Here is a 16,594-nt window from a genome sequence, read left to right on the forward strand (position 1 = left end):
CCATGCTTTCTTACAGTTGTATATTTCTATCTCATGCCCTAAATTCCTGAGAAGCATCCAGTTTTCCAATAAGAATGTCATGTACCTTCATTTTCCCACCAGCCAGGTTGAAAATCCACCAAAAGAATCCAGGAATGCCCAACAATAGGCCATTGATAAACTTGCACTTTGTATCTCTTTACTACAAAACATGTAACTAAATGGCACAACCAAGTCAGTGGACACAAGTCAAGCTACTGACCTCCTTCCAATTCCATAGCACCTTGTCCACCTCCTGATTCTGAGCTACTTCAAGAAAACAGTCCAAGTCCCTGAAGTGTTCCTGCAATGAAATGGGACTCGGTCATATCACCTATCACCCCCGCCCCCATTAGAGCAGTGAACACTGTGTTCCATTTTTTTTTTCAATATCTGTATGACATATAACACATTAAACAGTAGACCACCACTGCACTGACTCAGTGTTTGGTTTCAACATTAAAGCCTTAGGTCGACTGGCTAGAAACAACTTGACAAACTGTGTAAAGCTATAGCTAGACAAAATGTTATTACAGCTCAATACTGCAACAATCCCTTCTTTTTTATTGTTTACCACAGATATGAAGCTTTATACTGGCAACTTTAACTTAATTCAATATCCCAGGAATTCCATTTTATTATATCCAGCATCTGATAAGCACTATTTGGCCAATACTATGCAGGTTTAGAATAAAAATCTAAGTGGCTTAGCCACTGCAGGCAAAAAAAATTATTTTCTTTGAGAAGTGTATGGTCAACTTTAGATGAAATCTTAATAGCTATCTCTTTATGCATAATTGCCATTGTTCCATGTTGAAATGTGAGAACTCAAAATGCAGAGTGATAACAAACCAGGAAAAAAAAAAAAGACTGCAACTACAGGAGAAGAGCAAATCTAAAAGATCACTCTTCTTTTTTAGATTTCGCTCAAGTGGGTCCCAGCATTTCAAATCGTAACAGGTGCACTGTTGCGATACTTAATTTAATTGAATTGATAGCATTTGAAATATTATTGCATATTTAAATGTTGTGAAACTGTACTAATTTTATGGTGTATTTAAATGTTGCGAAAAAATGCATTACTTAAGTTACTTGCTTTTTCTCTCAGCTCTTATATTATATATCTTGTTATTATGTACAATCACTGTTTTTGCAATATTTTCAGTGTACTGGTGTTTGAGAGCCTTTCTATTCATGTTCTGTCTGAAAATATTCCTTTAGGAGGGTTATCAACAATAAAAATGCATGCACTTAATATTAATATCGTTTACATGAAAATTAAGAAACGTTCTAACTTGCATTGTATTATATATCACTTGTGGGTTGTACACATTAAATTATCATGTGGCATTTTAAAAGCTGCTTTATTTTCTTTTGTTGCAGGTATTAATGCTCTACACAATGACCATGACCTTCCTGCTTATTTTCCTCCTGGGGACATCATTTTCTGTACCAGTGAGTATTATAGTACTTGAAAAGCAAAAGATTTGGGAGTTCTGACTTCTCAAGAATTGTGCTTCTTTATAATACATAGCAGAGATTGAGTTCTGTCAGATTTATGGAGGATTAAATTATATATTTGAAAGTGAGCTATACAAAATTGCTAAAACATTTTGTAAACTGCCAAGAAGAATGTACTTCTATTCTACTATTTTTCTTTTTTTTGTGGTTTTAAGTGACAGAAATAATGGCTAGATCTAAGGCTGTTATTTAGTTGAATATATATTTAAATGCATTGTTACCAAGTCCTCTTCGATCAAGGATGTCATGAACACATTGGTAATCAATCAATAGTAAAGTATTAAATGTGAAGTACATTTTAAAAAAGCATGAGAAGTTTGGTGAGTAAATGTGGATACACTACCAGAGCAATATTTTATCAATTTATTTAGCAACAAAAGATAAAAAGTTGGTGACTAATTTAGCATGGATTTTGTCATACACAAAGAAGAAAAAAAGCAGATTATTTTATTTATATTTTTACCAGGGTGTAGCATTGATTTCCAGGGTCTTTTTCCAGATTCAGCCCAGGAGTGCTGTCTGGTTAAGTGACTCACGCAATGCCACACTGTTAGGCAATGGAGGTTGAAGGAATCAAACCCTGCACCACAGGAAACAGCTCCTTAATAATCTCTGCCAAATGCCAAATTACAAATGTATGTCACACATTTAGCAACAAATTATCAGAGTAATGAGACTGTCTCCCAGATTCAGCAAGCAGCCATGCAGGAATAAGTTATTCCTGCATGGCAGGGACCTCTCCTATTCAGCATGGCACCGTGGCATGTATATGTATGAAGGTGCACTGCCGTGCTCTAAAATGGACATGGTTCCGTGTATGAGCCCAGGTGGTTTGTCTGAGAGCAGAGCTCTCACAATATACATGCCCCCTGCACTCCAGAATTGCCTTTTAGCAATTTAAAATGAGCGAGAATGCTTCTAACACCCCCAACCCATCAGGATAAGAAATCTGGTCAAAGCCATAAGGGACAATTGTCCCTACCAAGGCAAAAGTTGACAGAATAACACACTTAGCATAAGCACATACCACACACCTCCCAACCCGTCAGAGTAAGGAATGTGGACAAATCCAAAAGGGACAATCGTTCCACAAAGCAGAAAGTTGATCGAATAACAGGTTCAGCATTAGCAGGGATATTCTGAAGGGTACAAATAAAAAAGCACAAGAAGTAATTTTTTTTTATAGATGCGATAAAGTTTAAGCGTAGCTGCGTGGGTGTGCCCGTTGCTTAGCTATGCTTAGTCTAGCTTAAACAGCACAAGATGTTAAATAGCAAGAGACATCCAACTTAAGCAGTATTGCAATAGTGTAGTGGTTAGAGTGTATGCTTTGTAAGCAATAAACAGCCATTCCTGGATCAATCCCCACCGTTACCAATTTGCATTTTACATGTGAAAGCAGTACATAAACATTTTTTTATAATTAGCTACTAAATAACATATATTTATTAACCAGAGTACTGTAGTAGGTACAGATGTGAGGTGTCAGTTTAATAAAGTTGTGAAACCCCTATATAAACACATGCCCCATACAGTATAGTCACACATGAATAAATGTAATGAAAGCACATTGGGGGATGTCAGCGACAGTAAACAAATGTATAATATGTAATGAATGATGACTCAATCTCATACAGCAGATAGTCTTTACAATAAAAAAATAAGCAATGCTAAGCATTGCACAGCTCTGCTTACCAGGTGTAAGCATTGTTTTAATATAACTGCTAAGCAATGAGTAGCCCAGCTAAGTGGATTTGCCCATTGGTAAGCAGTGCTGAACCTGTCCTTTTAAGCACTGCCAACCTTAGCTAATCAGGTTTGAGCATACCTTAGCATAGCTCAGCATATTCAAAACTGTCCAATCACAGCAAAGGGCAGGAAATTGGCCATATTTAAACGCTGCAGGCGGGAATACAGTTCATAACTGGTTGCAGCTTCCCACTGTAGGCAATATGGCAAGTGTTGGGGAGGGCACGCTGGGGCATACAGGAGTCCAATGTCATGTTAGGACTCCTGGTAAATAACCATGATGACAGACTGCTGCAGGGCCAGTACCAGGGCTCCCAATATAAAGCAAAAGCCTGGGACCATCTCACCCATGATCTCACCAGTGCCACTGGTATCCCTCAGACTGGTGAGCAGGTCCAGCACCACTACACTGACTTGAAGCACAGAAAAAGGGTGTTCTTGGATGAGTGGGTCCAAGAAGCAAGGCAGAGGGGTGATGTCCCAGCAGTGTGTAAGTATTCATATCAATAACTGTTTACCAAAGTCCAGCCTGTGTATTTGATGGATAGATATGGCTAAATATTTCTCTATTCCCTTTACAGCTGCAGCCAAGTGGGCTTAAATCAGGGAGCCCATGCCAGTAGGCTGCAAAGGCTGCATTGCGAGGCTGGTGATTAACAATCCTGCTTGTAGTAGTCATACCAAATAAATATAAAGTAGTAGAAAGTCCCCTGGCAGTAAAAACAAATGTGCATGGGTTGTACTGAATAAACCAGATAATATAACAGTAATAATCCCATATAGGTGATATTTCAATAAAACTGTAACTGCCTGGCAATAAAGTTCTAAATCCTGGACTGGTTGTGTTTACTCTTGTATTGTATGGCATTTAGTGTTGCAGTTTCTGAATAGTAATGTTGTGTTAATCACTGTTACCCACACTGTGCTACATAAAAAATATGTATAGGAATGTATGTATAAGACTGTTGTAACTACAAAATCTGATTGTACAACCAAGAGAGACTTAGACAGAAAACACTGAAAAAAACAGACATTAGTTTCTAAATAGCTCACTCTGATGAAACTCAAATTGTAGTATTTTTAGCACACACAGCCATGGTTTGAATCCTGGCAGTTGTAGTAAGCTGTATGCATAATCATACCTCACAACTGTACAGATTTTCACAGAATGTCCAGATAATTGGCTCATATTTTTGGCCTGTTCCTCTGTCTTCCTGGCAAATCAGAGGGATGATCTCAGAATTGTAGTCACTAAATAATGACATACACTTGATTTTCAGACCTCAAATCTTTCATAAAATGTATATTAAAACAAATCCTGTTACTCCAACAACTGTCTCAAAGTGTATAAGAGCAAAATTCAAAATATGTCCCTATTTGTACCCCCATGTTGTCAGGCTTGGTCCAGATGTTGTGCATTAAGAAATTGAGAGGTATATGCATAATTACAACTAGGAATCTGGGAATATGTGTAGAAACAGTTAGGTAGTGTTAACAAACATTCACTCCACAGGTCTACTAGGTAAGAGAAGTAGAATTTAGCTATAAGACAGTTGAAGTATATACTGTGTACAAACATACCACTGCCCAAACCAAGGCCATAGGGTATTGTAATAATACCTATAGAGTAATGATTAGAGTAATGATCATTAAAGTTGTGAGTACTGCAAGGCTATATAAGTTGTTAATTGACATTTATTTCTCCCCCACACCATATCTGCAATAATAATCTAAACACACAAATCAATGGGTATGTTTAAACCAAATCTACTATTGGGACATATGTCCTATTATTCAACAAATATTGAAATGTGTTTCTATTAATGTTCCATGTTGAAATACTATCATTGGTGGCATGTTGCTATCAGTGTAACCTGCATGCTGTTGTAATGGTCACTGTGGTTCCATATATGCATGTGTTCTGTTTGCTATGCAACTGTTCCAAATCTGGTGTTTTGGGTTAATGGGAATATCTGTGTATGCTGTTATAACTAATCCTGGATTGTCTTGACTATTACTAACCCATATATGTTCTATAACTGCAACACCATAGCATGTTTGGGAAGGCCGGTCCCAGCGGATCCACCTCTCCCACCTCATCTGGCCATGGCACCGGGCCCCAGCATGTCTGGGACCCACCCCATGACCTCCTCGTCCACTGTTCCTGGACCACCTTTGGGTGGAACCACCTCAGGGGATGGAGCTCATCCCCCCTGGGAATGGGTGTGGACAGGATCCTGTCACTCAAAGTCAGGTCCGGGGATTGGTGCGTAGTGAGCTCTGAAATTAGTTTGGAGATCTGCTACTCCAGCTTGAGGGTCGTGTGGTGCATTTAGAGGGTCAGTCTGCCCCTCCTGCTCAGCCTGAGCACAGCCACCTTTTGGGCCGTGAAGGTGCAGTGGTGACTGCCCATGGGTGGGGACCTCAGTTCCACTGTTTCCATTTGAGGACTCATGGGCTTCTGATTTCCAAACACCCCTCCCTGTCCAAGGTGTTTACCCCCACATGTGTCATATACTGCCTCTGTATGTTGTTTTGTCTGTCTTGTCTGTCTTCCTACCCAACCTACCTCCCCAAATATACCTACTATTCTTCCCCAACATCCCACTCTCACCTTAAAAAAAGGGGCAATCTCTTCACCAAAAAAATGTTGCCTCATACATAGCTGTCCATTTCAAACACGGGTACACTGGACACATGCACTCTGGTCTAACTGTCTTCACAACATATTATTGTTTTCCTCACCCCTCTCTCAGGGGTTTGAGTGTCTAACTATACCTCCAAATTCAGTATATATGCACAGCTGTTGCTGTAGAAGAAATGGACAGGTATGGACCTCACTTCATCCATCCTGTACATCCCTAGCTACTTTCTCTATTGTCTTTCCCTCTTTGTGCCCCCTTTTTCACCATTTTCCTATCACCCCTTTTTTTAAATTTTCTCTTCAAAAGAAACCTTGACAAGTGGATGGGAAACAGAGAGTTTACCTCGGGGATCACTTCAGTGGCTCTGCTGGACAGAGGCACAGGAAACTACTCTAAGGGGGCGGTGAAAGCCAACACATTCTGGCTAGGCTTATAAATGTTTTCGGGCAGATAGCCTAGTACATACCTATGAACCTATGAACCTAAAGAAATTAGTGTGGGGCTAAGCGGGAGTAAGCTCTTTTAAGCAGTAGTAAGTGGGTTTAAGCCTGTTTGTGTGGCGCTAAGCAATGCCTACACAGATTAAGTACTTCTCAGGCTGTCTGTAAACATATTTAACTGGAAGTTAGCATTGCTTACTGTCACGCAAACCTGAACAAACCTGCTTACAACTGCTTAAATGTGCCTTAATCACTCTGTATCCAATAGTCCTTGTTCTGCCTATCAATAAAATAAACAGCCCTTGCAGGTCTTGAGCCCAGGACCCTGTACACTATAGTCACACCATTTAACCACTACACCATCAAAGCTGTGAAGCTGTCTCTTCTTTTTTCAAATATATCATTCAGTACATATACTGGATAGTAGTGAACAACTGCTTTGACTACAATTGTTTAGTACTTGTAAATTAAAATAGTGTTGAAGCAGTCATGTTTTTAAATCTAAATATACACATATCAGATAAATATGGTGGGATACATCTGGGAAGGTATATACAACACTCATGTTTACACCTAACAAGGATATATATATATATATATATATATATATATATATATATATATATATATATATATATATATATATATATATGTATATATGCACATATGTACACACACACACACACACACACACACACACACACACACACATATATATATATATATATATATATATATATATATATATATATATATGTGTGTGTGTGTGTGTGTGTGTGTGTGTGTAACATATGCCCATAACATGTAGTGGAGTCATACCTCAGCACCATATGTCACAACCTCTTAGTACAAGGGAATGTAATGTATGTATTGCAGGTATAAATGTAGAACATTGCTACAGTAACAGGGACTGTGTCAACAGACATGTGTAGGAAGTCACTTCTGATACTGACATGTACGTCATCAGTTACTGACAGACATCATAAAATCATCATTATTTATTTTTTATTTATTTATTGTCACTGTCTTTGTGGATTATTAAAGCAACTTTGGTTTCTTATCAACGGACTGGTTCCTTTTTATATGGACACGGAACAGCTAACTTGACTAAGCATTGTTCCTTAATACTACCGATTGGATTTAAACTTGTACACCATTTCAACACAACTTTTTTTGGGAGTGGTAACAGGTCTAAGGCATTCAGTCGTCCGGTTGTACTTCTTCTTATTTATTTATTGACATTTGTTAACTGGGTTTGTCCAACTGGGCTTGTGGCCCATTTTCAGTGGAGACCTTAGGAGAAAAGCTCCAGTAATACATTTTAAAACAAGTACAATTTTAAACAATATTGATATAATAGCAGTTATAGCAAAATGATTCACATATGTTGGGATACATACATAAAGTTAAAGTTGCATTAAAAAGAAGCTAAGTAACAATTTTACATTGATATAGTTCAATAGGTCAATAATGAACATTTTTGTTTGTATAAAATTGTGCAAATGCATAGCAGACACATTGGAAAGAGAGATGTAATGAGGTACTAAATATGGTCCTTTTGAGCGTACATAAAGGGAAGGAAGACTAGGTAGGGTCATAGCAAGGGCAGGTTCTGGAATTGAGAAAATAAGCTTTTAGTTCATTTTTAAAGTGTGAGGTGTGGGAGATTGAACGTAAGTCAAGGGGAAGTTTGTTCCAAGCATGGGCAAGGGAGTGTTTGTAGAGTAGTTTGCCTACTGACCTTTTTGGGTGGTAGATATCAAGTAATTGTTGGTTAGAAGTATGGAGGGTCTGGGATGGGATGTAGATGGAGACTAAGGAAGATAGAGATGGACAGAAGGAGGTTTTATAAAAAATAGAGTGTAGCATATGAAATTAATAAGATATAAAAATACAGGGCCAATATTGACATACGGCTGTGATAAACTGAGAAAACTCCTGGTGTAACAGGGTTTGTTGTGACATATCTCTTTTGAGGGATATGAAGTCAGTAATTCACATGGATGTCACCATGTACTGACTGCAATCATCACAGTATGCTACTGCATTTCTAAAGATAGGAAATGTGTGAGTAACACACCACATCTAAGACTCCAAACTCTGGCCAGTCTGCAGATAGCCCTACAGGTGAGAGTTTCCTCAACTTCATAACACTGTCATGCCAGACTTTAAATCATGTAGAACAGCCATATACACACAAACCTTGTTAAACCAACATTACTTCAAAAGTAGAACAGAAATAATTACATTCTGTCCCCATGTCTAGAACATCCCTCTCCTGTTTGTTGGCCGGTCTCCACAGTGTATGTTGTAAACAGTGAAGGAAAAGGGCCAACACCCACATGAAGTGCTTGGTTATAGGATTGTGTTTCCATGCAATTGGCTATAAGAATGATACCACAGCTGTTCCACAAGCAATTAGCAATTGGGGTTTGTGCACAGGCCATCACCTGAAAATGAGCATTACCTACAAAAGTCAAGCTGCTGCCTATGCAAAATAGATGTACTTTTCCACATCCACCAGAGAGGGAGAGAGAGGGAGAGTGAGAGAGACAGAGACAGAGAGAAAGTAAGAAAGAAAGGGAGTAAGAGCCAAGCATGTTTTTGTATGATTCATGGGTGGAGAGTGGTATCTGGGTATTATAATGGTTGCCTATATTGTTTACTAATCCATACTGCCACATAGTAATTGCACATGACTGTACACATTTATGGCTGTGGATTGTCTATAACAACCTCTACAGTGTTTGAAAACTGTTGGCCTTGTAATGTGGACATTGGGACATATAGGTCCTCAATATAATGATGTAGCAAAACCCACACTGCAACGGATCCTGTCATTACACAATCAACCTCAGCACCCACACAACATACTGATGACACACACACTTACCAGTACTGAGTTTCAAACCCCAACCCGACTATATATTGCTGTTACAGTGTTACCCAGTTATTGCATGCACCACGGAGCTTACATATTGAAGAGTTGTCCAAAGGTATCTTTGAAGGTGAGTGACATTAACAGCAGTGCTAAAGGAGGGGTAAGGGAAGTGTAGTAAATGTGAATGTTTACAAAATCAGCTATCAACAAAGACACACATACATTCTCTCACAGAAATACACACATTATCACTAGTGGCAGGATCAGGATTAGAACTCTACCTAACTAGTTTGCTACACTACAGTATTACACAGTTATTGCAAGCATCACAGAGCTTATAGGGCTGAAGCATGGCCAAAGGGTTATTTCAAGGTGACTGAGTTCAGCAGGCATGCTAAAGTAGGGCAATGGGAGGTGTAGTGAGTGTGAATGGCTACAAAATCATTCATCTCCACACACACACACACACACACACACACACACACACACACACACACACACACACACACACACACACATACACACACACTTGCCAGTACTGAGATGCATAGGTTCATTGCTTCACATGTGTGTAGTAGGTGAATGGGCCTGAAGGCTGTACAAGGCTAGGCTAAGGGAATACCTTGGCATCAGGCCACATGACAATAGTCCCCAGTGTGGCTCAGGGGTGTAGTCCCTGGAGTGGTCCCCAGGAGTGGGTATTGGATTCACCATCCACTCATCTGGGTTACTGTTGTGGGTGGCCAGTGATATGCACTGCTTCCCATGTATGTGATCTGTATTCCATAACATGGACAGTCTCTGGGTTGTGCACATGTCCCACATGCATGTTCTTTGATGTGTGGAAGTGTACTTGAGGTCTCTGAGGTATGTTGTGTGGACAGAATGTTATCTTCTGATGTAGCATTCCTGACCTAATTTGGTGAGACCTGGCTATGTAACTACTTGCATCTACATTGACAGCATGATACAGGTATTCAGTGGAGTTAGTGGCGTTTGTCCATACAGGGCATGTGTATAAGGCATAGTGTTCCCTTTGTAGGCTTTGTTTGCAGACACTACAGTTGTTGCAGGCATCCAGTGGGGAACATGGCAAAAATGCCACTGTATACATTTATTTGCCTATTGAGGGGATGGAACAGGTTGCCATGTCCTTTTACTTGCTGGGTAACACACAGTCAGTCAGGAGATGTAACCCATCAAAGTACTTTCTGATGTCAGTGGCACTGTTGTGGTCAACAGGCATGTAGTCCACTGCAATCACACTAATGTTACTATCTGAGAGACAATATGCAGGGAACTGCCAATATAGTGGTTGTGGCCTAGCCAAGTGTCTTTGTGTATGAGACATAGGTGGAGAGTGTTCTCTGAGTAATAGAAGGATTGCCTATATTGTTCACCAATCCATAATGTCACATGTAGGGCTATGGATTGTCTACACCAACCTCTCCGGTGTTTGACATCTGTTGTCCTTATAAGGTGGACATTGTGACATATACCAGGCCCTAAACATAATAATTTAAAAAAAGTCACCTCACAATGGATCCTGTTATTACACAATCACAGCAACCTCCACATAGGATACTGATCACACACACACACACTTGCCCGTACTGAGATTTAACCCCCTACCTAGCTATGTATTGCTACTATAGTGTACCACATTTATCGCATGTGTCATGGAGCTTATAGGATGGATGTTGTCCCAAGGTACGTCTAAGGTGAGAAACATCACCAGCCCTTGTAAATACTGGCATTGGGTGATAGATCCCAAAAATAAGTTTACCCTTCACACACACTTACATTTGCCAGGGGTGAGGTTCAAACCTCTACCTAACAATCTTTACAAACCATTATATTACGCATTTACCACATGCACCCTTGACCTTACATGGTTTATGATTTTCAACAGGTACTTCTAAGGTGGGTGATATCTGCAGGACTGCTAAGGTCAGGCTCTGAGATGTGTACTGGGTGTAAATGGGGCAAAAATCTTTGAGGTACAGATATACATATGTGCACACACACAAACACTTGCCATGGATGAGATTTAAACCCATACCTATGTAGTTACTACTAATACATTGTTCCACATGTATGGCATGTGCCATGGAGCTTTCAATTTGGAGAGCTGTGCCAAGGTATCTTTGAAGGTGCCTAAAATCAGCAGCAGTGCTAAAGGAGGGGTAATATGAAAGTTGTAAGTGTCAATGTCTATAAAATATGGTATCATCAAAGACACACACACTTTCTCACATAAACACACACAGTTTCACAGTTGCCATCTCTGGGATTAAAACTCCTACCTAGGTAGTATGCTACACTATAGTATTATGCAGTTATCACAAGCACCACAGAGCTTATATGTTGGAGAGCTCTCCACAGGTATCTTTGAAGGTAACTAACATCAGCAGCAGTGCTAAAGGAGGGTTAAGGGGAGAGTAGTAAGTGTGACTGTCCATAAAATCAGGTATAATCAAAGACACACTCACTCTCTCACACAAACACGCACTGTTTCACAGTTGCCATCTCTGAAATTAGAACTTCTACCTAACTAGTATGCTACACTATAGCATTATACAGTTATCGCAAGAGCCAGGGAGCTTATGGGGCTGGCACTTGTCCAAAGTGTTATTTCAAGGTGACTAACATCAGCAGGTATGCTAAAGTAGGGCAAGGGGAGGTGTAGTGACTGCGAATGGCCTCAACATCATTCATCTGCACACACACACACACACACACACACACACACACACACACACACACACACACACACACACACACACACACACACAGAGTTTCACAATTGCCATGTCTGGGATTAGAACTCCTATCTAACTAGCATGCTACACTATAGCATTACACAGCGATCACAAGCACCACCGAGCTTATGGGGCTAGCACTTGTCCAAAGGGCTATTTCAAGGTGACTGACATCAGCAAGCATGCTAAAGTAAGGCAATGAGAGGTGTAGTGACTATGAATGGCCTCAAAATCATTAATCTCCACATACACAGAGTTTCATAGTTGCCACGTCTGGATGTCTGGAATTAGAACTCCTACCTAATTAGTTTTCTACTCTACAGTATTACACACGTATTGCAAGTGCCCTGCAGCTTTTTGGGCTGAGACTTGGCCAGAGGGTTATTTCATTTTAAAGTAACTGACATCAGCAGGAGTGCTAACATGGGCAATGGGAAGTGCAGTGTATGTGAATGGGCCATAAACCATTCCTCTGGAAACACACACACACTCAGTCACACACAACTTTACATTTGACAGGACTGGGTATACAAAGGCTAGACGAATACTGATTTGTACTATCGTGTTACATAGTTATCACAAGCACCACAGACACTATAGGGCTGAGGGCTACCAAAAGCAATGTCTACAGTGACTGACATCAGCACACCATGTGATATTGGCCAATTGGATGTGTGGTGAGTGGGACAGGCTCATGATGGAAATCTCTCTGTCACTGTCTGTCTCTCTGTTTCCCACATCTCTGTGTGTGCATGTTTGACATATTATAGTATGTTGGCCTTGGATATGTATGAGTATTCCTATCCAGTGTGTGTGCAAAGCATGAATGGTGTACAATTTGGTGTGCGTGCACAGACATCTGTGACTGACAGATATGTATTGTCCACTGTGTTCTCAGACATGGGCTTCATTTCTCTAAGTGTAGGAGCATGCCCAATATGACCGTCTATATTGAGTGTGTGAATCCATTCCAGGTAGGTTGTACTCCAGTCCAAGGTTTGGTGTTATAAACCTACAGCTAGCAACCTATTTCTGGAGGATATCTGTAGATAGGTTAACAATATGGAGTCACAATGGGTGACAGTGGGATACTGTAACTATTGTGTCTGTGCTGCTTGTGTTACATGGCTGGTGTTAGCAGAGATGTTCAGACATATGTACTGTTTTACATTGTAATGTATTATGTCATCAACCACTGACAGATATATTTATTTGCTCACAGTTATTTCCTGGGAAATACAAGATGAATGAAGCTGTGTCCAGTATTGTGGTCTGCAGCCTACATATTCTTATACACTCATGCCATTCTGGAGGGTTAGCTGCAGACACTTGCTGATGAGTCTGTGTAAATGGTCCAGCACCACAGTACTGTGGTGGCTGAGTGTCCCCTTCTTGTACATATATTGACATGACAGAATGGCCATATCCTGCTGTGGCCATACCTCTGAGCTGTACAGATTCACCCAGGTTACGCAGAGGCTGGGCTCATATATCTGGTCAGTTCCCCTTCACATTGTGGTTTACAAGCAGGTTTGTAGCCACCCATTACTGGGTTTGCAGGCAGGACTAGTATGGGCACACATCAGAGCTTCAGACTTCACACACATGACATCCATGCTTATACACCACCTCACTCTGTTATTCTATCCACTTCCTAACATTATGTGAGCGATATCTGAGAAGTATCCCTATAGCTGTCCCTTCATCCCAGCAGTATTTAGGGGTTGGTCCACAGTTAAAACCCGGTGTACAGCACACCCATTTAGGAAATGTAAACACTGCTAGGCAGTCTCAGACACACCCCCTTCCTTAGCTGTGCTTAGCTAAGGGCAAAGATGGGCCACAGAGCTCCAATAAGCTTACAGCATGCATGACACCCCCCCTTATGAGGTCATCCACTTCTTATACTTATACAATTGTGTTGCTGCACCTACACGGTCGGGTGCAAGCTAACACTGAAGGGAAATCTGTGATTCAGTATCAATTCCCTCATTTGCATAAAACAGAATGCTAATTCATAGTTACCACTCACACTGAGCCTTCCCCCTGAGCAACCACTATTCCCTGGTATTGTTATCGTATGCATGCCATTGACTATGATGGCAAAATGTTGATTTGGGTTTAAAAGCTTATTTCCAACTTTTTTTCTTATTTTCAGGCTGATCCCATTTGCGCACTGCTGCCCTATGCTTAAACAGCTGAAATCGGCCAAAAAAAAAAGTTATTTTTTTATAATTTTGCAACTATTTCTTATGCCAATGGCCGTATATTTGGCCATTGGCATGCCCACTACATTGAATACGTGCTTTCTTTGGAGCTGTCATGCCTCCGTTTTGTAATTTGCAGAAATGTATTCGGTTAGTAACCGAATACATTTCTGCAGGTTACACAATTCCTGCACAGATGCCTGTCTGCTTCCTGGATCACTAATTCACCTCATTTTCATAGTTTTCACCAGGAAATGGGGTAATTGGCATATAGCAGTGGTGTCCATGCAGGAATAGTATAGGAGTGCTCTTGCACATCCTGGGAGCTCATTCCTGGATCGCTCGTCAGCCGTATTGCTTGCAGCAGCTCTTGCACTATTCCGGCACTCCGTGCAGAGCTTGCTGAATCCTGGGGTGTGTATGTGTGGATGGGTGCGGGTGTGGGTGTAACACGTAAACATGTGTGTTTAAGTATAAGTAACATGTGGCAGATATGACAACATTGTGGCCTACAGTTAGGTAATTAAGCCATTCAGAAATTTTAGTGATCATTGTACAGATATGGGAACTATAAAAAATTATTATAAACATTTCCTGGGAGAATGAAATAGTTAGCTTATTTCTTTCTATCTGAAACACCAATGCAGAAGAAAATGCTATATATTGTAAATTACAAAATGTAAGAGCTGACACTCAAAATTATGTTTAGGTAGCACTCGTGTTTCCTAAATGACAATAAAGTTTCTTTTGAATCTTTGAATCCTGAATCTTAATCAGTGACACAGCAGTTATGAGGATTTGTGTCATTCTATAATTACTCGTGAATCCCACCGATAAACGCTGTAGCAGAAAACTACATAGCAGGAGTAAAAAAATTGAAGTTTTATTCTAGTTATTTGGCTATTGGCATGGCTACTACATTGACTAAACATTGTATAAACACACACACACACACACACACACACACACACACACACACACACACACACACACACACACACACACACACACACACACACACACATTTTCAGTGGCGGCCTGGGGAGAAAAGCTCCAAATTATTACAAAACATTTTAAGAACAATCATTTTAAAATCTTCATAATAAAACAAAAACATCAAAACATCTGCAGTTTAAATAATTATAACAAATTAGACACGATATAAAAACATTTGTTAAAAATTGATACAAGGTATATGACAATCATTTAATATTTCGAGAAATTTTAGACAGTTTGTAGAGAAATTAAAGGTAAGCTAGTCTAATACAAATAAGAATTGCAATATAAAGTGAAGGAAAAACAGGTTTAAACTATATTTAGAGAGAAAGACAGGGAAGATAATTAGCTAGCAGCAAGGAAGTAAGTGAAGAAGGGAGAGTAAGGAAGGGAGGGTATAGACATAATTGATACAGGTAATGAGTTCTAGGCCTATGCAACTTTGTACGAGTACAGACAATGCTCAGCAGATCTGCTAGGTTTGTAGACACTCAGACAGGAGTTTTTGGTTATTGGATCAGAATGTCCAACTGGGATCATAGATGTGTCCTGTGAGGACTCAGGATAGATCTGCCACGTTTGTCAGCTAACACGTTGGAGAATGTGTGTTGCAAGAAGAAAGCGGCTGAAAGAAATTGCCCATTCGCACACTCATGTCCTTTCTGTACAGGGAATAAGATTGTATTCCCCCAACTTGTTGATGTACCAGACCACCACCATGTTGTCTGAATTGCTACAGTCCCGAGAGGGAGACAGACTTGGAAGGCTTGGAACATTAGCACTGCTCTCATCTCCAGGATATTTATGTGCAATTTGGTCTCTATTTGATAATAATTGGACTCAATTTGGTCTTTGGACCATGTGCCTTGAACCATCCTTCCCTGAAAATGCCCCCTCACCCCAACAGGGAGGTGTCCATGGTCACTGTGGCCTTGGGTTGGGAAAGGCAGAAAGGTCTGTCTAGAATGAGATCCCGAAATTATAGCCACGAAGCAAGATGATGTCTGCACACCTGAAAAATCCTGGGACACTGACATGGGATGAAACTAAGCTGACCATTGCACCACTTGGGTCCACTGCAGAACTCTCATACGATATCTAGTGAGAGGCACTAAGTGGATCACTGCCATAGAACCTAGCGCTTGCAAGATCAAGCGGAATGTGGGATGATCCAGATCCAGCAACTGATGGACCTGGTCATGAATGATCTGGACTCTGTATAGGGGAAGTGCTGGAGCCTCTGACACTGTGTTCAGAAGAACCCTGATAGGTTCTGATACAGGGAAAGATAGAATTTGGGCAGGTTGATTTTGATGCCTAGATCTTGAATGTTTATTTATGTGCAAATACTTACATTTTTCTTGTTTAAAATCAT

General features: G+C 40.3%; 1 protein-coding gene across 1 annotated transcript in view; it reads left to right on the forward strand.

Moving 5' to 3' along the window:
- LOC122793251 overlaps window positions 1–16,594 on the forward strand; it is a 234,987-nt gene that overhangs the window by 22,277 nt on the left and 196,116 nt on the right. Inside the window, exon 2 of the mRNA XM_044061105.1 lies at window positions 1,402–1,473. Within this exon, the coding sequence (XP_043917040.1) occupies window positions 1,408–1,473 (66 nt within the window). The 5' untranslated portion in view covers window positions 1,402–1,407. The remainder of the gene's footprint in view (window positions 1–1,401; window positions 1,474–16,594) is intronic.

This window comes from Protopterus annectens, chromosome 2.part0 (genome assembly GCF_019279795.1).
Source record: "Protopterus annectens isolate FY-2018-M chromosome 2.part0, PAN1.0, whole genome shotgun sequence".
NCBI classification, from domain to species: domain Eukaryota; kingdom Metazoa; phylum Chordata; order Ceratodontiformes; family Protopteridae; genus Protopterus; species Protopterus annectens.